The 24920-nt window shown below is 41.0% G+C and overlaps 1 protein-coding gene across 1 annotated transcript in view; it reads right to left on the bottom strand.

Moving 5' to 3' along the window:
* Window positions 1–10780, bottom strand: part of LOC127578230 (sodium- and chloride-dependent GABA transporter 1-like) — a 34115-nt gene extending 23335 nt beyond the window's left edge. The window contains exons 1-4 of the mRNA XM_052029980.1: window positions 10277–10780; window positions 7788–7919; window positions 3017–3117; window positions 1306–1415 (exon numbers count right to left, since the gene is read on the bottom strand). Coding sequence (XP_051885940.1) covers window positions 1306–1415; window positions 3017–3117; window positions 7788–7919; window positions 10277–10511 — 578 coding nt within the window. The 5' untranslated portion in view covers window positions 10512–10780. The remainder of the gene's footprint in view (window positions 1–1305; window positions 1416–3016; window positions 3118–7787; window positions 7920–10276) is intronic.
* Window positions 10781–24920: the final 14140 nt, after the last annotated feature.

Below are 24920 nucleotides of genomic sequence, written 5' to 3'. Positions count from 1 at the left end.
GGCAAGTTACCCATTCTCATGAACATTGACCAACCAAAGGGCAGCATGGGCAGGGGGGGGGGGGGGGGTTTGTGCCTGTCTTTTCATCTGGAAAAACATAAGTGAGGAATTAAAAAAAGAATAAGAGTAAGCAATTCCGCCCACTGTAATGAGGTGCATCTACATAATGACACGAAATGACAAGAATGAGATCAGGCTTTGCCTGATTAGGTGAAGCATGCGTTAGTTGCAGAATAATATCAGATCAACATTATAGCACACCACAAGTTCCAAAGAGCACCAGTGATTTTCCGTTTTCCACATCAACACTCCTTCAGGAATCACCATGCAAGGACAGCAAGCCCAATGGATCACCGCTAATTCCACGTTCCTTTCCAAGTCAAACATGTACTTGGCAATGGAAATATATCAGCATTCAGACTAAACTGGAAAACCCTGCCGAGCATCACTGCAGGAGTACACAGCGGTTCATGAAAGCAGTTCACTAGCACCACTCAGGAGCAAAAGGGATGAACAATAAATCCAGGTATTGCCCACATCCCGCAAATAGATGAAAAAAAATCCATCTGTAATGTGGTCAGATGCAGGAGTTCAAGTGTCTTATTCATGATGTACTAGATTTCCTGCTGCCTCTCCATCCTCCAACAATGTTTTGGTAGAACTCGGGTAGATGTTGTCTAAGTAAGAATATGCACTGCCACATTCATGCCTCCTCTCAATTTCCAGTCTCTGTGCCTGACAGTAGATAAATAGATATTATGGAACTGTGTCTTCTGATGTATTTCCCACAATTTACTTGGTTTGTTTTCTCAATGCTATGGATAACACTTAAGCACAGACTACTCTCTTTGCATTGATAACTGAGAGTCACCTAATACCGATGGTTTATGAGAGCTTTCATAAGACATTGTTTACATCACTTGGAGAGGAGACCAGGGTGCAACTTTTAAAGGTTGATTTTTGCAAGCATCCTCATACAATAACAGGCTTCCAAAACATGTTTCCTAAATTTTAATGATCCAAGGCTGAACAGCTAGTCAGAATCCAAGTGGATCTCCACGGCAAATGGATGGTCCCATTCCTCAATCCTTGGAGATACATCTCAATCAATGGAGACTGGAAGATTCGGAAGGGTGTGTGCAGCTTGCCATCAATGAATATATTTTGTGCCTCTATCAAATGTTACACTTTACATAAATACAGTTAACCAATGTTCATTACCAGCTAATATATTTAGCTTCTTAAATCATAATTCCTAATAACATTGTCCACTCCAATTCACTAGTTAGAATGAGCACCACTTACTCCCAAAATTCTGTCACTGCACTGGTCAGGTTGGTGGTATCTACCAGAGAGTAGTTAGAGAAGCATGCTTTTGTGTTCCAATCATTGTCACAGCTTTGCCAAGGAAGTACCTGAAGAAAAGATTTATACACCCTTCAATCAAAGTGTTTAAAAGGAGGAAATAAAATCTAAAGTGTCTCTACTGTTATTTATATATTCTTCACTGTCTGAGACTCGATGCTAGTTCAATGCTCGGGTCTTGCTCTTTTCATTGTTTGTGGGAAACTCCTGATAACACCCACAAGAAACAGGTCACCCTCCACAATACACAACATCCAGTGTCTCCCTTCTGCCTCCTCCCACAACTGTACAGCTGAAGCTGCTTTCACTAACTCCATGTCCATCTTGAAGCGATGCATGAGACTAAACCTCCTCCAACATAATCTTATCAAAACCACAGACATCATTTTAAATGGAGCTAAATACCTCCAAGACTTGACTCCAACAATCTCCTTTGCTGTACTTCATGCTCTGATCTAATGTAATTACTCCATCACTAGCAGTCAAGCCTTCAGCTGCCAGGGACCCAAGTTGTGGAATATACTCCTTAAAGTTTCCTGCATCTCTTCCCCTCTTTAGTATGCTCTTTAAAACCTGTCTTGCTACAAACCTGCCACAATTTTTCCTTTTATAGCTCAGTCATAATTTTGCTGAGTAACCCTCCTATGAACTCTTGGGAGGTTTCTCTGTATTAAAGATAGCATATAAATGCAATTTGTTGTTCTTGCTTGCAATCTGGATATGTGGGAAGTTGGCACATAACCCAACATCGAACTGAACCTCTCTCTAACATCCAAGAAGACCATTATCTATTGTCAATTTCCCTTCTTCCCATCACTTACAAATTGTAAACCTTTGCACTTTGAAGATTAGCTTCTCTTCAGCCATCAACAATTTCATTTTCTCTATTTATGATAAATTAAAACATTTACAATATTACATCCTGCATCCTCAACTGTACAAAAAATTGTTACTTCCATCACCTCTATTGCCACTGGCTACCCTGAGAGGATTTTCCCTTCTCTAGAACATATCTAATTGAGTGGCTGTTGCCCACAAATTAATTGATGAGAGTCAAGTATAGATCTCTTCTTTTTAGCCACAATGTTGTCATAAGTTGACCATGCCGACTGCAAATATGGTATGAGACAATTAATGGATAAAACTTCCTCCACACATCCCTTCAAATAATCTTGTACAGCTTTTTATCAATGAGTAGATTTTCTTCCACACCATATAATTAACCATTGTCTGAATAGTGTTTGTTCAAATGGAGGTAACACAGTGGAGGACCCAGCAGAGCCACTGCATCGAAGCTCTAGAGATCCAGATTCAATCCTGACCTTTGGCATAGATAAGTTTAGAGTTGCAGGGAGAATAGCTTACTGGGAAAATTAATGCGGGAATGGGATTGGTCTGTGAGTACGCATAGACTTGATGGGCTGAATGTCCTCCTATGCCATATGGACGTACGGAAAGCAGAATGAAGTTTCTTACAAACTGAAAGTTATTCCTAGGTCTAGAAAAGTAAAGCTTGTTGTAGTGCCATTATCAAAATGGTACACCTACCGTTTCTTTAATGCTTCCACACATCTACCGCTGAAATTACATATGAGATCAAAAGAACCCTGGTGGAAATTACTGATGATAATACCTGAGTACTGAGGCTTACCGTTGTGAAAGAGCTGAAGAGGTAGTAGAGAGCCCATGCTATGATCACGATGTAGTAAATGTTGAGCCAAAATGACAAGATGACAGCAGCCACCCCAACCCCTGTCAGGAATGACAGTGCAGTTTATTGTGGAAAAGACATTTATAAGCAATTGCCATATCTGTTAATTTATTAAAAATGAATGATTAAAAATCACAGACTAGACCAATACAATTCACTGTGAATATGAACAACCTAGGGGGTCAGGTGCATAGTTCCTTGGAAGTGGCAACGCAGGTAGACAGGAGGTGAACAAGACATTTGGCACACTTGCCTTCATCAGTCAGAATATTGAGTACAGGAGTTGGGATGCAATGCTACAGCTGTACAAGACGCAGGTAAGGCCACATTTGGAGTACTGCATATGGTTCTTGTTGCCCTGCTCCAGGAAGTTCATCATTAAACTGGAGAGGGTGCAAAAAAAGTTTACAAGGATGTTACTGGGACTGGAGGACTTGGGTTATAAGGAAAGGCTGCTTAACCTAAGACTTTTTTCCCTGGAGTGTAGGAGGCTGAGGGGTGACCTTATAGAGGTTTATAAAATCATGAGGAGCATAGATAAGGTGAGTTCAAAACTAGAGGGCATAGGTTTCAAGTGAGAGGGGAAAGATTTAAAAGGGACCTGAGGGGCAATTTTTCACACAGAGGGTGGTGAGTTTATGGAACAAGCTGCCGGAGGAAGTGGTAGAGGCAGGTACAGTTATGATGTTTAAAAGGCAGTTGGACAGTTACATATTTAGGAAAGGTTCAGAGGGACATGGGCAAAACACAGGCAAATGGAACTACTCAGGTCGGCAACTTGGTTGGCACAGACAAGTTGGGCTGAAGGGCCTGATTCCATGCTGTATAGCTCTATGACTCTATGACTCTCTGCTACCCCAGAGGCTGAAGCATGGCTGGTGGAAGGCTGCATCAAGCATTTGGTCTGTGCCTACTCAGTAGCTTTCTTCAACAGACTGTGTCATCCACATCCGTGTCATCAGTAGCAAAACTCGTGTGTAAGCTTCTCCTTCGGGGAGCTAGCTGCTGCTCTATGCTTTCCTTCTGCTCTGTTCTGGCTGAAGGCAAACCATATCCAATGGGTGACTGTGTTATTATATGCTATTATGTAGTTATAATAAAGAACTACAGTTCCCAGTAGGCAATGCAAGGGGTCACATGGAGGAACAGGAAGTGGCTATAAAAAGAGAGGGAAAGCAAGCCAGTCTGGTGTGTTGGTTAATAAAAATGTTCAGATGTTAAACCCATGTGAAGTTTGTCTCTTGATGAAGAACAAACATAGCATGGTGTCAGAAGTTGGAGTGAGGTCTGAACAGGGAGAGTAGATGAATGCTGTGTGCAATTGAGAAAGAGACTCAGTGAGTACGGAAGAAAAGCTGTAATAAGACAGAGAAAAAGCCGGCCGGCGTGGCGAGGGAGCACGTTGTTCCTGAAGTTCAGCAGTCACCAGATTTGCCAAGAGGGATTCAGGTGAGAGGCTGAGAGTTCCCGTTATGGATAAGCTTAGTCCTCCCACGCCTATACAGTTTACTGGCAATCTAACCGATAATTGGAAACGCTTCAAACAGCAATTCAACATATATTTAGATGCTAGTGGAGCGGGAAGGAACGATGAAAAATTGAAGTGTCTATTTTTCTGCACGTGTTTGGTGAAGATGCTTTGGACATCTATAACAACTTTCAAATTGATGAGACAGCTTTTGAATTGGGCACTTTGATGAAAAAAATTTGAGGAGTATTTTATCCCAAGTAAAAACATCATATTTGAGAGATATAAATTTTTTTCCTGTGACCAGAAACAAGGTGTTAGCTTCGACCAATACCTAGCGTCCCGGCACGGCCTTGGATCAGTACTACTGCAGCAGCATGATGGCACATGGCAACCTGTGGCCTATGCATCAAGGGCTTTAACAAGTGTGAAGCCAACTATGCACAGATAGAGAAAGAACTTCTTGCCAGTACGTATGCATGTGAAAGGTTCCATCAATATATCTTTGGGCAAGCTTTTGAAGTGGAGACAGACCATAAACCATTGGTCTCAATTATGTTCAAACCACAGAATGACTGTCCCATGAGGATACAGCGCATGTTGATAAGGCTGCAGAAATATGATGTGAAGATGATCTACACACTGGGAAAATATATGTTTGCTGCTGATGTGCTGTCTTGAGCAGTCGACAAAACAGAAAAGAGTGACCAACAGGTTAATGCAGATATACAGGCCTATGTTGACATGATTGTCACCTCTCTTCCAGTATCTCCGGATAGAACAGAGCAGATTAGGAAAGCAGCAGAGGCAGATGAAACAATGAAAGTACTCAAGGATACAATATGGAAAGGATGGCCAGCAGCAAAGGATGACTGTCCAATGTGTATTTGGGATTATTGGGCATGCAGAGCTGGACTGTCAGTAGTGAAAGATATAGTCTTCAAAGGGAACAGGTTTGTGATTCCAATGTCACTACACAAGGAGATGCTCCAGAAGATACACGAAGGGCATCTTGGGGAGGAAAAATGTAAATGTAGAGCACATGAAGTGATGTACTGGCCAAGAATGAACCAAGACATCAGCCGGACCACTGCTTCATGTGAAATATGCCTTACCTACAGACCAAAGCAGCAAGCAGAACCACTTACACCACACCCTGTACCAGACAGGCCGTATTTCAAAGTTGGAGTGGATTTGTTTGACTGTAATGGGAAGAGCCATATTGTTGTAACAGACTACTTTTCCAATTACCCAGAGGTTGTGACACTGCAATCAACATCCAGCAAAGCAGTTATCACGTTCCTGAAAGCTTGTTTGCGAGGCATGGAGTTCCACGTGAAGTAGTATCAGACAAAGGTCCACAATTTTCGAGCTGTGAATTTGAATCCTTTGCCAATGTTTGGGGGTTTCGACATATAACCTCAAGCCCACATCACCCAAAATCTAATGGTCTAGCAGAGAGTTTAGTTAAGGTTGTGAAGGGCCTCATGAAGAAAGCGCAAGATGGACGAGAGGATTTCCACAGAAGTCTAATGATTTACAGAAGTGTGCCACTGCAGAATAGCCTTTCACCAGCCCAAATGCTGATGGGTCGACGCATACGCACTGACCTTCCAATACATGAAAACCTGTTGACACCTGAAGGAGCACACAAGGTCAAACAGGCTAAAGAGGAAGAGAAAGAAAAACAGAAACTGAATCACGACAAGACAGTGAAAAGCCTACCAGTCCTGAAGCCTGGGGATCAAGTGCGAATCCGAGATCATGATTCTGGCACATGGTCCATGCAAGGAGTTGTGCAAGAGGAAGTAAATCCATATTCATACCAGATCCAGACAGAGCGAGGGACACCTCTGAGGAGGAACCGTGTGGATCTACGACCAGAAGCTCCAACCCATGGCTGTGACCTGTCCCCTGTCAGTACACCAAAGGGGCCAGCATATGGAGAAAATGAACATGTGGACCAGAGTTCCCAGGAAAACACCAATAGTAATGCAGCAAATGAAAGCAACACACTTGCAAAAACAAATACCAGACTAAAAAGCACCATTAAACCACCTCAGAGACTGAATGAAAGTGGCTGAGTGGACCAGAGTTCTTGGTAGGTTTAGAAGGACAAAGTATTGTGTTTGTTTTTCTTTAAAGGGGGAAGCTGTGTTATTATGTGTTATTATGTGGTTATAATAAAGAACTACAGTTCCCAGTAGGCAATGCAAGGGGTCACATGGGGGGAACAGGAAGTGGCTGTAAAGAGAGGGAAAGCTAGCCAGCCTGGTGTGTCGGATAATAAAAATGTTCAGATGTTAAACCCACGCGAAGTTTGTCTCTTGATGAAGAAAAAACATAACAGTGACCACATGCAAACTCTTCTTCTAAGCTAAACTTTGAATTAAAGGCACTGTCGGAGGTGGTGACTTCAAGCAACAAATTGACAGTCAGTGTGTCTTAGCCTTCCTTGTCTTCTTCTCTTCCAGCACTGCCTAATCAGGTAACATTTTTTGGCTATCTAACAGGCTTGACTCCTGGCTCTGATCATCACAACTATTGTCTGTTACCGTACTTTTTGCAAAGACCCACTCACAGTGACCGTAAAACTTTTTTTTACTGCTTCAGAGTGCCATTCCCACTCCCACGCTCAGATGTCCAAGTGGCCCAGGAGTTAAAAAAACTACCTATTACTGTATGTTGCCAATTAATGTAATCTATCTACATTCTTGACTTGATTTACCTAATTTTTTAAACAATAGGATAAATTTTGCAAATCTTTATGGCAAAGTATCTCGTGCATGACAATTTTTTTTTAGTTTGTTCTTGTTCTCAGATGTGAGCATTGCTGGCAAGGCCAGCATTTAATGTCCACCCCAAGCTGGTCTTGAGAGGGAGTTAGTTAAAGTAATCTTGTAGACAGTATTAGTGCTTTGAGATGTCTTACCATTATAAGCTGGGACATGTCGACTGAGAGATAAAAGGGAATTTCATTATAGCAATCCAATTTTGGATGTCAGAGGGCAAAAGACTAACATTTCACCATTACTCCTATCATCTCCTATCCTTTCTCTATATACACATTCAACGTTATTTGAATATTCAACTTTAATTTTATTATATTACTGATTCTTTGCCAAATCAGTGATAACTTTTAACCAAACATTCCAAACATTTTGGAAGAAGCTTCACTCCATTAAACAAAATTAGATGCCTTTCTCAAAACAAGTTCTAAACTAAACATTCAAAAATACAGACCTTTAAACATGGGAACCAGCTTCCACACACCGAGGCCTCCAATGGCTGTGTACTGACCAAGAGCTGTTTCCAGGAGGAACAAAGGGATCCCAGCAAATATCAGTGTCATAAAATATGGGATCAGGAAGGCACCTGAAATATAATACATGGGACGTTATTCCAAGAAAGGGACGGAAATTTGAAAAGATTATATCCAGGTAAATAATAAAGTGCTTTTAATCTGTATGAACATATAATTAAAATGACTGGATCCAGGTTACTTTCAGTATGGTTTGCATGTGGTATTGTTTCTCATCTGTTTAGCAGGCACTAATTACAAGTGTGTCACGGGAGTGGCATCCCAGCTGGGGTGCAGGATCCTAGATTTGGCAGTAGGAGGGGTGTGGGGTCCTGGGCCTGGCAATGAGGCTACATCTGAAGTATTATGTACATGTCTGGTCTCCCTACCATTGAAGGGTTACCAGATAGACTCCTGGGTTGGGTGGGTTTGTTGTATGAGGAGAGATTAAGTAGACTGGGCATGTACTCTCTGGAGTTTAGAGGGAGAGCTAATCTTATTGAAAGTAAAAAAAAAATTCTTCCAGGGCGTGATGAGATTACCTGGCCATGATGTCTAGAACCAGAGGTCATAGACTGAAAATAAGAGGTCAGTGATTCAGGACTGAGATAAGAAGATCTTTGATAAGAAGATAGAGAATCTTTGGAATGATCTACCCAATACATTTGGTGAGACTCAGCCACAAGCAAAATCCAATCATGTGGTAGATAATTGGTAATTAGTTTATTATTGTCGCATGTACTGAGGTACAGAGAAAAGTTTTTGTTTGCATGCCATCCAGACAGATCATTCCATGCCTAAGTACATTGAGGTAGTACAAAAGGGAAATAAAAACAGAATGCAGAATATAATGTTACAGTTAAGGAGAAAGTCTAGCACAGGTAGACAAATAAGGGCCATGATGAGGTAGATTGAGAGAGAGAGAGAGAAAGATGTGGGTTTACTGAAGGAAAATGGCACTGAGGTAAATGGTCAGCCATGTTCTTACTGGATGGCAGAGCAGGCTTGAGGGACTGATTGACTTACTCCTGCTTCCATTTCTTATCTCTTGCAACAAATACCATAGCAAACGCAGAAAACAGCAATTGTACTTCGATTACTAACACAAAATTTAATTACAAGTTACAGTAAATGTTAACACTAAAAACATAAGCCCAACCAGCACTCGGTGGTGGGCCTCCCAACAAGGCAAGAGCGCAATTTATGATCAGCACAACTACAGTTATCAGACTCCACGGCCTAATTGATACCATCATTTTTAAAGACATTTTATCTACATTCAACTTCATAGGTGATTGTCCAGAATCTATTTACCTACAATTAAGAGCCTTAAGTGCAGCTATTTAGTTGTCAGGGGATGGGTCGGAGTTGTCTGTGGGGGCTGGGGGAATAGGGGAGCTGGGTCCTGAATTAGCAGTGGGAGGGAGGGACCAACTCCAACAATCAATTGAAATTATCGCCTTCCACAAAAGTTCCCCTGCCACCATCTCCAGGACCCCATGCTCCCCATCGTCACCTCTGGAACTCCTTGCTGTATCCAGGATTCCACTCCTCTCGCTACCCGCTGCCAGGGAGTCATTGGAGTGAAAAGTCAACCGAGGCTTGAGCACCATGGGTCAAACATTGTTTCACCCCCGGGGACCATGCTGGGATTTTATAGGTGAGACTGTCACGCACAAATAGGGGGAGGGTGCCAATGTACTTTGAGGAAGAATGTCATCTTGAGTCAGCAGGAAAGAGTAAAGAAGCAAGGACACAGCAGTGTAGGCTGAGGTAACTAAAACATGTGGATTGGAGAAAGACTGATGAATGGCATCAGCAGCTGAGGAGAGAGGAAAGTGCAGCGATGGAAGAGGACACGGCCGCTGATCCTGGTCACGGGAAGGAGAAGGAGAGTCCACTTTAATGGAGAGGGCAGAGGCAAAGAAAGGCTGCAGAAACTGAAGATGCAGAGATAATTGCTGGTGGGTGGGGAGGAGTGGGGAGAGTAGCAGTAAATAAATAATGACATGACCTGAAGCTATTGAGGGACGGTGTGTCGGAAGCAGAGGATGCTCGTGTGAGGTGATGAAACGGCAGAGAGCGCAAAGATGCCGGTTTGAGTTGGAAGGCATGTCAGGAGGGTGAGCTTGAACCATGAGGGCCTGGATGGAGAAGTGCACCAACATGAGCTGGGAAAATGAGTGAAGGGTACCGGCAGTGGCTTACAGGAGGAATGAAAACACCAGAATCAATATGTGGAAAAAGGCAAAAAAATTGTAGCTTCACTCGGGTGAAGACTGCACCATCAAGTGGGATAAGCACCGTAAGGGTGGTGCGTCAGCACAGCGGCCTGTGTCAATGTGCCCTCAGGAAAACAATGGAATACTGATCTCAGCTGCATTGCGACAGTATCCAATTTACACAAATAGCATGCAGCAATGTGACCTACCTCCACCATTTCTTCCACAGAGGTAAGGGAATCTCCAGACATTCCCAAGTCCAATAGCATACCCCACACAGGAAAGAAGGAAGTCAAATTTTCCCTTCCAGTTCCCCCTGTCCTGTAGGGGTTCAGTTTTAGCAGCCTGGCCGTCTAGAGTTTCTGCTGTTTCCTCTGGCCGTGCTGGCCTTGAGCCTGGGAGAAAGCTGATCTCCACTGAACCTTGTTCCATCTCCCGAGTCATGGGTTTCAGATTTATCAACTCCCTGCACTAATATCTGACAGTTTGTGGCGGGAATCAAGTGCTTTTCCCTTAAGGTTTCGCTTCTTACTAAAAGTCTGAAAAGAAAAGGAAGAGTTTGTTAGTATAAATGCAATCCCTCCTTTGCCTACTTTGGTTGGGAGGGACATGAATTTATATCTTCTCAAGTAGGCCCAGGTATATTTTTAATGTCTCAGCCCCACTTGAGGATGGGTGTATCACAGCCCTAACAGACTCCAGCAAACACTAGCCTTCAAGGGAAACGTCAAAAAACAACTGGGCTGCAGTAAAACTGGCATGAACAGATTTCAAACCTGATGTAACACGTCAGATAACTCAACCACACAGGGACTTCTGCACTGCCAATATTGTGGCAGGTTTTAGTTTAACTTGACAACCTTAACAGTAATAGAGACAGTAGTGATATTGTAAAGGGGCTAGATTAACATCAGAGACAAAAACAATTATTAACCCATGGAGTTACTGAGACTAACAGTGTGAGGAAACTAAATTTACATCTGCAAGTCATGATCTTAATACCTTCAGTTGGGTTTTACTGTATCAGTGAATGTAGCTTCCTTTAGTCTGTTTAGAGTTGCCATAAGAAAAAGCTTTACAACCCTGTCAAGTACAATCTTTCAATCAAGGCTTCCTTTGTGTTAAGATAGTTACATAATTAATTGCCTTACAATCCTAAACCAGCTCACCTCTATAATATCCCAATGATGTCAGTATTCTGAATTTAAAAAAACATAAACAAATATAACATGAAGTGTCCACAAAAGCAAAGTCCTTCCTTTTGAAATAAAAACAGAAAATGATGGAGGTACTCAGCAGGTCAGGCATTTTTAATGGAAAGAGAAACATGGTTAACGTTTCAGGTTGAAGAGCCTTTGTAAGTGTTTCTAGAATTTTCTGTTTTTATTCAGGTGTCCAGCATTTTCAGTTTTCTGATGTTCATTTCCTATTTTTGAAGTTGGTTTCCATATAATTTTTTAAATAAGGGTTGGCATTCCTACACTATCCTGAGAACTTCCTTTTGTTGGGACTCAGTTGTCAGTTTGTGGCATCTAACCTAGGGACAGTGGACAGTTGGAAATGATGGTGGTTTATGTAATGGATGCTGATCTGCATAATTTCTTCATGAAATTTTCAGCTGTTTCTGGCTGAGATCACCTTGTATAATGATAAGTACTGCATGGAATGATCACCACTGGAGTATTTGCCTGAACTAGATTTGATCGCCTGGGAGGTTAGAGAGGAATTTCCAAGATCTCTCTCTGTCTAATTTGGTCTTTTTTTTGTATCTTATTTTTCTTAAACCTATACGTTTGTAAATCACAGCTGGAAATTTATTTTTGATCACAAAGCAAACTATTCTTTCTGAGGTGAAATAGCAGATATGTATTGCAATTACAATTTTGAGAATCAGAGGGATCTGGGTGTCCTGGTGTATGATTCACAAAAGACAAGTATGCAGGTACAGCAAATAATTATGGATGCTGACAGAATGTTATTGTTTATTGCTGGGACATCTGAATATAACAGCTAGGAGGTTATGCTTCAGATATATTATTTTCTTCTCAGGCAGTCCTATAGGATCAAGCATGACTTTATTCCACTCCAGATGTATGTGTTATGAGGTGGCTGGTGATGCTAGTGGGGGAACTACAAACACTTCTGCAGATGAGGCAGGAGATACCTGACAGGACAGTTGGTTTGTAAGATGGTCCGCTCCTTCCACTGCTTACGCAAGGTTCTGTGCGCTCCTAGTGCATGGCCCTGACATTCTCAGTAACAATCCGAATGCTCCTCCAGTTGTATAGGACATTGCTGAGACTGTATTACTATATTAACCTCCTTTAAAAAGGAAGGGCATTAATGCATTGAAGCAGCTCAGAGAATATTTACTAGACCAACATATGAACAAGCGGGTTGTCTTCTGAGGAATGGTTGGAAAGTCTAGGCTTGTATCTGATGGAGTTTAGAAAAGTGAGAAGTGACTTGATTGAAGCACGTAAGATCTGAAGGGATCTTGATGGGGAATTTAATGCTTCCTTTTGTGGGAGAATCTTAAACTAGGAGTCGCTGTTTAAAAATAAAGGGTCACCCTTTTAAGATAGAGATGAGCTTTTCTCACTCAGATGTTTGAGAGTCTTTGGAACTCTCTTTCTCAAAGAACAGTGAAATTGGAGTCTCTGAATCATTTTAATTCAGAATTAGATACATTCTTGACAAGCTAAAGGGGTGAAAATACACTGGAGCAACAGTCACAAAGTGCTGGAGGAACTCAGCAGGTCAGGCAGCATCTTTGGAGAGAAATAAAGATTACTGGACTTCGGCAAGTTTGTGGAGTTGAAGTTACAAGCAGACCAGCCATGATTTATTGAATGGCAGAGCAGGCTGTGTGGCTGAGTGCTCTATTCCTACTCCTGATTCATCTTTTGCAGATGATTCTCCCTCTACTGAACGTTAAGATCCTATCTTACTGAGAAGATGCAAGCAGTGCCTGGATGTGTTTCATTCCCAGTTTGCTGTGATGTGAGTTCATTGGAAACCTTCTCCAAAGAGGCAGGTTTTACATCAAAGGCAGAAGTCTGGGGGCTGACTCAGAGGTCTCATCTCACCTTGACAACTGACAGTCCTAACAGAAGATAATTGAGGAATTGTTTCCACACAATTCACCAGTCAAATTTTTTTTGGGAGTTTACTACAAAGGAACAATTGGACCCACCATATGAATTGCTCAATGTCAATGTATTTTAAGTACTGTGCTGTGCCAATACCCTGCTGTATAACTCAGCTATCCATTGCATAATTTGCAGATAAATTTTACTAATTATTTTTACTCATTGTTTTAGTTTCATAACATATTATCCTCCATCTTCAAAAATGATGCAAGAACATGATAGGCATCCATTAACGTCTGGAGGTTAATTGTTAAACCTAGAAAGTTTCACCAATACACAGTGTGAATAAGGATGTAAATTTCACCTCATAAGAGATTCAAGCTGCTTAACAGAACTCTCACCTACCTACCAGGCCTAGGACGTGGGGAAATATCCAGTTTGTAAATGCATCAGTTGTTACCTTGACTATTATATGATTGACAATAAAACAGTTACAACCAGTTAAGATCAAACATAACAGAAAAGTTTAACACTATCTGTAAGAATAATAAAGATACATCAGTCAGAAAAGTTATAAATGTGACTAATAAGTCTTCTCCTGCAAGGCTGAAGTTTAAACCTTTCTAACAGGAATCTTCCTCCAGATCTAACCCATTCTATTCCCAAACTGAAATGGTGTAAGGTAATAATATAAAAAAGGCTTACAGTATATCTGAACAAGGTTATACCCTAACTGAGAATGATCAATGCTGACACCAGGGCCAATATAACGTCTTCTGTTGCCAGTGTGACAATAGTTTTGAACTCAAAATATTCCAAAACAAAAGCCGACCCTATGTTGCTGCACACCACACAAAACAGAACTGGTTGTATATTATTCCGACAGATGTTGCCGGAAGTTTTCTATTTCTTAAAGCCATGCATCTTTAACAAATAAAATCTTACCTTTTCTTAATTGTTAATTGCCTTTTCAAGACAGATACTGCAATAACCTTGTATTCATGATAGCTCACCATACTACATGGTAATCCACTGAGTGTACAAATTTCATGCCTTTCTCTCCCTAATTTACTCTTTCCTCCTGACCCACTTCATTCTATTTTGAGATGCATTTAATGAGTTTTGATTTGCTTGTCGAATCAGATTATTGCCCAGTCTTGTTGGGATTCTGCATGATTAGAGAATCAATACCTGATATTTTCATGACTTCATACTGTTGGTGTTCGAACCACAATCAATTTTATTTCCCATTGGAAGTGAAATGCCAGATTAAATACTCACAGTTTGGTGAGAATGACTAGGAGATCAAGAAGCTAATTAAACCTAAACGTAAACTGGCTCCAGATTAGAAGCTCCACCATTCCTCGAGGGAAAATAAATAAATATCTCCATGGACACCTGAAAGCAAAGCCTGTGACACAAAAAAAAACAGATGCTGGGTGGAAAGAGGGCAGATGGCCCGGTAATTCGCTGACAGTCATGGCATGCGTGAGTTCTTTGGCACTGACAAGTCCACATATGGCTGAAATACCTAAGGCCCCACCCCACTGAGAGCCAACCTAAGAATCGACGTGAACTTATCAGTCAGTACTCGCTGGAAGGAATACTTCAAAGATCATCTCAACCACAACTCTGCCCTTGACGTCAATGCCCTGCACTCCCTTCTATACCAAGCTGTTCAACCCATCCTTGGCACCACACTTGATCAACAAGTCTCCACAAAACTTCTAAAACTAAGTGGTAAAAAACGATAGTCACAATTCCGCAATCATCATCCACATCTGGGAAGAGGAAGTTTTACCAGGGGGCTTCAAAGATTGTGTAATTGTGACCATCTTCAAGAAAGCAGACAAGTTTGACTGTGATAATTACAGAGGGGTCTCCCTGCTGTCTGCTACAAGGAAAGTCATCACCAGGGTCCTCCTCAGCCACCTCCTCCCGTTGGTCGAAGAGCTGCTTCCCAAATCACAGTGTGGATTCTGTCCATTTAGAGACACAGGGGACATGATTTTCACCATGTGCAAGTTCAGGGATCAGCACCAACTGCTAAACACAGGCTTCTACAATTTCACCGAAGCCTTTGACTCCATCATTTGGGAGGGATTTTGGAGCACCCTTGTCTACCTTTCACTTGCCCACAGTGGAACTAATCAAAAGTTCTACTACAAAGTCAGTCTCAGTGAAGACTGGTGTTAAACAAGGCTGTATCATTGCATTAACACATTTTACATTTTTTCTCAATGCAGTGTTTCAACTCACCTCCAGCAAACTTCTTGTTGGAGTGAAAGTGATCTATAGATTAATGGTAAACTGTCCATCCTACACCAACTACACACCAGAACCAAGGTTACCCCAATCTCAGTAGTTGAGCTGTAGTATGCAGATAATGCCAGCATTTGCAATGTGCTCAGAGGCTGAGCTCCAAGACATCATTGACTTATTCACTGAAGCACATTAAAGGATGAGCCTTACACTCAACATCTACAAGACAAAGTTCCTCTACTAACTTGCTTCCACTTTAATAAACAGCCCTCTAACAACACAAGGTTAACAGCAAGACCCTAGAAAACATGCACTACTTCTCATAACTTGGGGGCCACCTGTCATCTAAGACAAATACCAGTGATGAAATTCATTTCACCTTCAATGTATCAGTACAATCTTTGGTTGTTTAAGGAAAAGGATATTTGAAGAGCAACACCCTCAAAACTGGTTGAAAATCCATGGTCTACCAGGCAGCAATGATTTCTGCCCTCCTGACTGGTTCTGACACCTGGACTAACTACAGCAGACACTTCAAGGCATTGGGAAGATACCACCAATGTTGTCTCTGCAAAGTCTTAAAATCTGCTGGAAAGAAAAATTAACCAACATTGACATGCTGTCTGAGGCCAACATCCCCAGTATTCAGGCCCTAATTACATTCAGTCAGCTCCATTGGACAGGCCATGTCATTCTCATGTGCACCACCAGATTCTCAAAACTGACACCCAATTCCAAGCTCGACCATCGGAAGATATTACCAGGTGGGCAGAAGAAGAAATTCAAAGCTGCTCTCGGTCTCCTTGAAAAAAACGCAACAATCCCACTAACTCTGAGGAATCTCTGGCCCATGACTGCTCAATGTGGAGAAGGAGCATTTGGTATGGTTTCGACAATGTCAAGTCCCTGTATTGGATGCACACAAAAAATCAACATAAACAGCTGAAGGAACGCACCACATCACGACTACCCTGCTCCCTGCCCATCAACAATGGTCTCATCAATCACTTCAGAACCAACAAAACCAGGGTTATCTTCAGTCCTGTGAAAAGCAAGATGATTGCACTTTGTTGCTATGTGCAAGTCGGAATGACCTTAAACTAGGCATGACATTTAAAAGAGATTATTTTAACCATGATTCAGGCCTAAATTAGGAATTCACAAACCAACTGCCAAGCACATTGCAACGCACCGTGCACTGTCACTTCTTGTTGCTCACTTTCATTGTGTCTGAACTGAGCTACTTTTGATGATATAAATGGCAGAAGAGGAACAGGTTCTGCTCTATGCAGCACATGATTTAAACTCAAGGGACGGGGGAGCATATTCCCAGTTTATTGAAAAGCAACCATTAAAACAGAGCAGTTAGCAGTTAATTTGGCAGATGGAGGTTGTAATAATCAGATGTGTTATTCAAAGACACCAGCACAGCCACTGACATGAAGCCTTTTCTCTCATACAGTGTTTGCAGCCAGCACAAGCTGGCCCTTCATCCAGCCAGTTTGGCCTGGTCAATGTTCCCTCCTGCTGTCTTTCCTTGAGACTCCTATTTTGGGAGCTGGGAGCGACTCTTAACGTCAATCCTCCTCCACAACTCACTGTCCAATTACAGAGGATTGGTGGACAAGATGGAGCTCTTATGGTCTTCTTCTCATCGTGTGTCTGCCACGGAATTTTCTCTCTTGTTCCACTTCTCCTGGACAGCCTGCTGTATAAATACTAATTCTGTCTTCACAGCCTGACATAAGTGGGCCCTCACTGATAAATCAAAGAATGATTAATCTTTGCAGCTGCTGGTTGCTCAACAATCCCATGTTGCTGAAGCACTTTTTCATTCATGTAGTTTTTCCATCACACTGCATTGTGATTGCTGTATAATTGGATGTCATTTCTACTTACATGCCCAACTAGATGAGTAGAACACTGCCCTAGGCTACAGCAAAAAAAAATCAAGTAAAGACCAAAGTGCAAACGAAAAGAGCTGAAGCATGTGGCAGACAGCAAACTGCAATGCCTGCAAAGCAAACAGCACAGAGGACCTAACACTGAGCAGAAGGGCACAAAGTACACACGACTCAGAAAATAATGTGGGGCACACAACATACATCAAAGAGCATATCCCAGCAGTGAATAAATCAATGAAACATGAATGACTTAATTTAACTAACTGAACATTACTGGGGCTTCAACCCAGCCACGCTCATAGCATTACTAATGTATGTTCCAATGAAGCAAATGGATTCCATTTTAATCAAGAAAATATAATTTATATCTATATTGCATTACACTAAAAATCTGTGCGTAATTTATCATTTCTCCATCCTAAATTCTTGTCGACATTGATAATGGAACTTATCTGTGTAAACTCACATTACACTGTTTTGTCTCTCCCAGTTCTTCTGCCTGTTTTGTAGCCGAGTTTCTATGTGCCATTAAACTCTCCTCCTTCCCAAATATTTTGCTATTTAATCTAATAATATTAAATTAATCATGTAACATTAGCCAGAGAATGTGTTACTTTAAAATTTGGATTGAGCTATGTTAGCAAACCCTGGCATAATAATCACCCCATTTGCCCACCCTCACTGCTCACCTTGATTCATCTAAGGTTAAAACTTGGGCCCAGATATTTGATTGAGAAAATGTTTAAGCAGGGAGTGTGGTACTGAGGCTTGTGTACAATTCAAATTATATTAAAAATATTGGACCTGTGTTTAAACAGAAGCAAGTCCTGTTTCTTTTATTCACTGTGCTTGTTGCATTTTCCACAAAGCATTAAACACTTCTCACAAAGACTTCCATAATAAAGCAGACAATATTTTTAAAAGCTGTGTTAAGTGTCCGTTTCATGATGTTTCTGTCCTGTCAAAGCTGTTCAAATGGTTCAAGGAGGCCATCCAACTTCCAGGTCACATACATTGCAGGGATGGTGTTAACTAAAGCTCCCTGTACAACAGTCATGTCAAAGCAGTTTGGGCTGAGTGCCCCCAACTAACTAACTTGGGGGCACTCAGCCAGATTGTTATATGTCATTGTCCAGTCACTGTCATTACACTCAGGGTTCGTTTCCAGTTAGAGCTCCTGTTTGTGTCTTTCCATTACAATCCCTCTCTCCGTACCCCTTTCCCAACACACAAATAATTATGATTCCAGAGTCTTTTACAGTTAGTTAAGGAACAACACAGTTAGGCCTATTCCTATTGACATTATCACCAATTTTCACTATTTAAAAGTTATGAATTTGAAAATGTAGCTGATAGCAGAGACACAAAATGCAGGTTATATTAGAAGCAAAAATATTAAAAACTGCAGATGCTTTAAATCTGAAATAAAAACACAAAATGCGGGAAACAATCGGCAGGTCAGATAGCATCTGTGGAAAAAAAGTAGAGTTAACATTTTGGGTTGAAGACTCTACATCAGAACCCAAAACTGGGTAATCTATAATTAAAGCTCCAGGTTTTCTGAGATGACAACCAAGTTAGAAGATTTCACTCCCAATGGCAAATTCACTGACACAGTTCTGATGAAGTCTTCGACATAGAATAGTATAACACAGGAACAGGCCCTTTGGCCCATGATGTCTGTGCCAACCATGATGACAATTTAAACTAATCCCATATCTCAGCACATGGTCTATATCCCGATATCATGTGCCAGTTTAAATGCCTCTTAAATGTTGCTATCATATCTGCTACCACCACCTCCCCTGGCAGTGTGTTCCAGGCACCTACCACCTTCTGTGTAAAAAACTTGCCTTGCAAAGCTCCTTTAAACTTTTCCCCTCTCACCATAAAGCTATGGCCTCTAATATTTGTCATTTTCACTCTGGGAAAAAGACTCTATCTACCCTACATATGCCTCTCATAATTTTATATACTTCTATCATGTCGCCCTTCAGCTTCTGACGCTCCAGACAAAACAATCCAAGTTTGCCCACCCTCTCCTTATAGTGAATACTCTCGAATCCAGGCAACATCTTGCTGAAATTCTTCTGCAAAACCTCCATGTCCTTCCTGTAATGCAGTGACCAGAACTTCACACAGTACTCCAAATGTGGCCTAATCAAAGCTTTATACAGCTGCAACATGATTTCCAGACTCTCATACTCAATGCCCAACTGATGAAGGCAAGTATACCATATGCCTTTTTTTACCACCCTGTCCACCGTGTTTCTACTTTCAGGGAACTCTGGACTTGCTCCCAAGATCCCTCTGTACATCAGTGATCTTAAGAGCCTGCCGTTAATACTTTACTTTTACATTTTACCTTTCAAAGTGCAACACCTCACACTTAACTGGATTAAACTCCATCTGTCATTTCTCCGCCCATATTTCCAACTCATTTATATCTTGCTGTATCTTTCGACAACCTTCCTCACTATTCACAACTCCAGCAATTTTCATGTCGTCTTCAAACTTACTAATCAGCCCACCTACATTTTTGTTCAAATCATTTATATATATCACTCATGCAAAAGCAATCACAGAATCTAAAAGAGGGAGGTAGTACCTCAATCATACAAACTTCTGGTCAGACTTCCTTACATGCCTCACATTCCAAAAAGTCCAGGGAAGAACTTTACCAAAGCTTTATGGAAAATTTCCACACTGTGACAGAAAGTTTTAGCAGCACAGTTTGGCCCTCTCATTCAGTCTTTTAAAATAATCCAATTGTTTGAGATCTTACCACTAAATTAATTTCTAATTGTATGCTTCTATCAAATTGCTGGATAAATCATTTTCAGTATAAAAAGTTGACCCATCATGGACAAATGAAATAGAAATTCAGGGAAATAAAGAGGTATGAGAGACTTAAAATGATAAAACTGCGAGTGAAATCCCTTCAAATGTGGCAGAGTGGGATTGACAGGGTGACTGGCCTGTGACTTCCCAACCCTATCCTTAGCATCTCAAATTTATCCCAGAGAAGCAGAAAGGCCCATTTAACTATGGAAAGATACTTTGAGATGAATATAGTGAATTTGTATAAATGACTAAGAAATCAATTCAGAATCTCCTGCTGTTCAACAAGTGCCTGGTTAAGTAATGCCAGGAGCATGCTGCCCTCTGGTGGATTATAAAATCTCACACCAATTTTGTTTGGTGAATTAATTAGTAATCCAGAAAAACTGTCTTACTGATAAATGCCATCAACAGCAGTTTTTGTATTTTCCTTCAGGTGCAAAAGTAATTAATATTTTGCTGGCAGAAAATAATTAATTATTTGTGATTACTAACTGCTGCTTGATTTTGTGCTTTATGTTTAACCTCACAGCAGCAACAAGTTGATTACACAAGTCTGCTGACAGCTACATCAAATTGTGACTCATTTATGTTGACAATAAATTTGTTTTCAACCAGATTTGAGATTCTAACAAAGTCCAAAGGTACAACAATCAAATATTTTGACCCATAACATGTTGCAGTGCCCATGCTTAGAAAGAAATATTGACTGGGGCTTCTGTTCATGATTGAAGTGAATGTACAGGGACACCAGGTGACAAGATTATATTGGTTGCAACAGTCCTCAGAGTCAAACAGTTTGCTGACAGTCACTGGTGTAAGAAGCTAAGTTGCGCAACGAGATCAAATGAATCCACCTGACCCTGCACTGTTGTTATCTACCCACACAAAATTATTAGACACAACTATCAAAACAATAGTTGTCAATGCTGAACAGATTTTGTTACATTAGCATTCTTACTGCTGGATAAAGAGAGGCTATGCCAGCAGCATTTATCAAGAAAGATTTCTGCAAATGTGTAGTGGCCAATCCCAGCCAGCACTTGAATGCTTCCACTGAGACTGAAAGAGTAGGTCAGGCTTCAGTGTGCATGGTTTCTTTTCTATATATCTCAGATGGCTTTTGTTTTAAACTATAAAAAAAACTGTGATTCTTCTGTTAATTTATACTAAATTTTTCACTGGTATTGGCTTAATAAATGGAAAGATATGTCTGTGCCTTCCAGATGGTTTTGAGAATGGGATTGATGTGGGATAACTGTAAATGGGAAGTTCATGGTTGGTGCCGACTTGGTGGGCCAAGGGACCTGTTTCCATATCGTATTGCTCTATTATGCTATGGATCAGGTAAAGTTGATCACACCTTCATGGCTTTTCAAAAATAGTTTTGTACTCATTCCTGCTGTAAAAATGTGCTACTTTGTACAGTTGGCCTTTAGTGCCCATGCCTTGAAATTCATTTTCAGTTGGTAGCGTTAAATATGCAATGTAATCACATGAAGTCCATGGAATCAGTTTTGGAGACAGGTGACTCAACTATGTAATGCATTGAGAGCTCTCAACAGGACAAATTTCTACATAATTATCTGTCTGTTGCCAAGAGCAGTATTGTTTTGACAGCTTCAATTCAAAATCCTCAGCATTTTCAATCTACTCACATTACTGCTTTCAGCTGTGTCCTATTTTGTGACTTCTTAATTCAATATTACATGCATATCCTTGCACTCTTTGGATTTAGGGAGAATAAGTCATGAAGATCACCTGGCAATTCAGAGTCTTAACATAGCAGAATCTATTGATCTCAGATGATAAGGGGTGAATTATAGAATTCACAGCATCGAATGTGAGATATTTAATACACGTTAGTACTGATTCCTCAAATGGAAATGTCCGATTTTGCTCCCCTTTGTCATGTATCTTTCTAAATTTCTTTCCTACTTACATTGTTATATGCTCTCTATGAAAATGTTACCTTTAACATTCTTCATCTTCTGATGATAATAGTTAGTGAATTGATTGATATCTTAACTGATGGAAAAATTATTTACCCATTCAAACCTTCATAGCATTGACAAACCTTGGATTTAAAAATTAATTTTTGCTTCCTTATCATAAAATCAGGGAGACACTTGACCTAATTCCCAACTCCCTTCTTTCCAGTGAAGAGAACTCCAGTTTCTCGAAGTATTTCTTCAATTTCACTGAATGAGCTAGGTGAGTAATGGCAGGCCTTTCTGTAGATGGTGCGCACCAGAGCCACAGTACACTAGTGGTGATGGGAGTAAATGTTTTGGATGCCAATCGAGTGACCTGCTTTGCCCTAGATGGTGTCAAGTTTCTTGACTGTTGGAGCTTATTTGAGACCTATTAGCCCAAGACTACCTGTGTAATGCACAAGCAGGCATTTTCTTAAAGTTGCAAATAGAATTGAACATTGTGCAATCATCAATGAATAATCTCCATGTGTGATTTTATCACTGAAGCAAGCTCATTGACAAAGCAGCTGAAGATGATTAGGCCTCAGGCATTGTTCTCTACAGCTACTACAGTGGTGCCCTGGGACAGAGATGATTGACCCCCAACATCATATCCATACAAGTTATAACTCCAACCAGTGAAGATTTTAATGTTAACTCACACTGACCAGCTTTACCAGGACTCCACGATGCCACCCTCAGCCAAATGTTGCCTTGATAGTAAGGGAAGTTACACTCATCTTGCCTCTGGAATTCACTTTTTTCTTCCCCATGCTTGGGCCAAGGCTGTAGAGATTTGGTGTTGGGGATCTCTGCGGAACCAAATTGACCATTGATGAACAGATATTAGGTAGTGCTGTTTTATAGTACTGCTGACATCATCTTCCATTGCGTTATTCGTGATTGTCAATAGACTGAGGTGCAGTAATTGAATTTATTTTGCTTTTTGTGGACAGACATTTCCCAGTGTTGGGAACTAATGCCAGTCTTGTAACTGTGCTAGAGCAGTTAGCGTAGAGATGAAGTGGCTTTTGGAGGACAAATTTTCAGCACTACAACCAGGATGTTATTTAGTTTCATAACCTTGCTGCAGTTGGTCCTGTTGGCTATTTCTTGACATCACATGGAGATGACTGAATTGGCTTCTGTAAAAGCAGAATTTCAGGAGGATGTCAAGATGGAGCATTCAATTGGTATTTCTCATTTTAGATGATTGAAAATACCTTAGTCTTGCCATAGCACTCATTCTGGGCTCATCTGTTACCAAAATTGGAATATTTGAGGAGCTTCTACTTCCTAATTGTTCACCACCATTTACAACTGGATGAGGCAGGACTGCAGAGCTTTGACTTGATCCATTGATTGTGGAATCAGTTAGCAGTCTGAATGCTAAACAGCAAAATAACATGCTATCTGTAGTCCTATATTAACATTTTGCAGCTTAACATTAGATATCTTTATCAGTCACATGTACATCAAAACACACAGTGAAATGCATCTTTTTGCATAGTGTGTTCTGGGGGCAGTCCGCAAGTGTTGCCATGTTTCCAGCGCCAACATAACATGCCCACAACTTCCTAACCTCTACGTCTTTGGAATGTAGGAGGAAACAGGAGGAAACTCACACCGACACGGGGAGAACGTACAAACTCCTTACAGGCAGTGGCCAGATTTGAACCCGAGTCACTGGTGCTGTAAAGCATTACGCTAACCACTACACTACCGTGCCTGCCCATTTTTAAGCACACCTGGTGCTACTCCAAGCATGCCCCTCAGGCACTCTTCATGGAACCTTCAATACATTTTTATAGTAATGGTAGAGAGAGAATATGATGGCCACAAGGTTACATAGTGCAGTAGAATATATCCTCTTATTGCTGCTGGTGGCCCACAGTTCCTCATGAATGTCTGATTTTAAGCCACTGGACCAGCTTGAACTGTCAGATTTAGCTTAACAATAGTGCCACACAACACTCCTCTGTGGGAAGATAGAAAAACAAAATTCTATCACCCATCATCTTGAAGAAATATCATCTATCATAGTGCTATCATCTTTGGTTATATCTGAAACAGATATTGAGAGCAAAGCCAACAAGATTTACCACAAGCTGATTCTCTCACCACCTGCCACAATCCCAGTCTGGCCGCCATCAGTCAGGATTCAGCCAGTTTGGGCATTGGTGGTGTTGCTGAGCCATTCTTGGTGATGGACAATGACATCCCTGATCCAGAGAACATTTTGTGCCCTTGCTACCCCCAGTGTTTCGTCTACCTGATGTTAACCATGGAGCATGGATGCATGAGGGAGGTGGACAGGTGGTATGGTAACAAGAGGGCGGGTTGCTTGCCAATGGGACAGGACCTACCTAGCAATTGTGATATAGGAGATTGGCACATAGTTATACTTAGTTAAACAAAGAAAGGGTGTTGCTCAACTAGTCTGTAGAGCAACTATCCCAAATGCTAGTGAGAATGTTGCAGATTCAACTGGATGGGAGCAATTTTTTTCATGTCTGAATCCAGTTCAAGATGGGTAGCCCACCCGATTATTGTGATTACATATTGCAGATCTCATAAAACTAAATGTCTTGCCAGATTATTCCAGAGAGCAGTTAAGAGTCAACCACTATTCTGTAGGTCTGGAGTAACATATAGGCTGGACCTGATAAAGATGTTAGATTTCCTTAGCTGAAGGAAATGGAAAACCAGGTGGAAATCAATAAACTGCAGCTGCTGGAAACCTGAAAAAAATAACAGAAAATGCTGGAAACACTGCAA

Source organism: Pristis pectinata, chromosome 15 (genome assembly GCF_009764475.1).
Source record: "Pristis pectinata isolate sPriPec2 chromosome 15, sPriPec2.1.pri, whole genome shotgun sequence".
Classification (NCBI taxonomy): domain Eukaryota; kingdom Metazoa; phylum Chordata; class Chondrichthyes; order Rhinopristiformes; family Pristidae; genus Pristis; species Pristis pectinata.
This window is presented reverse-complemented; position numbering and strand designations above follow the sequence as displayed.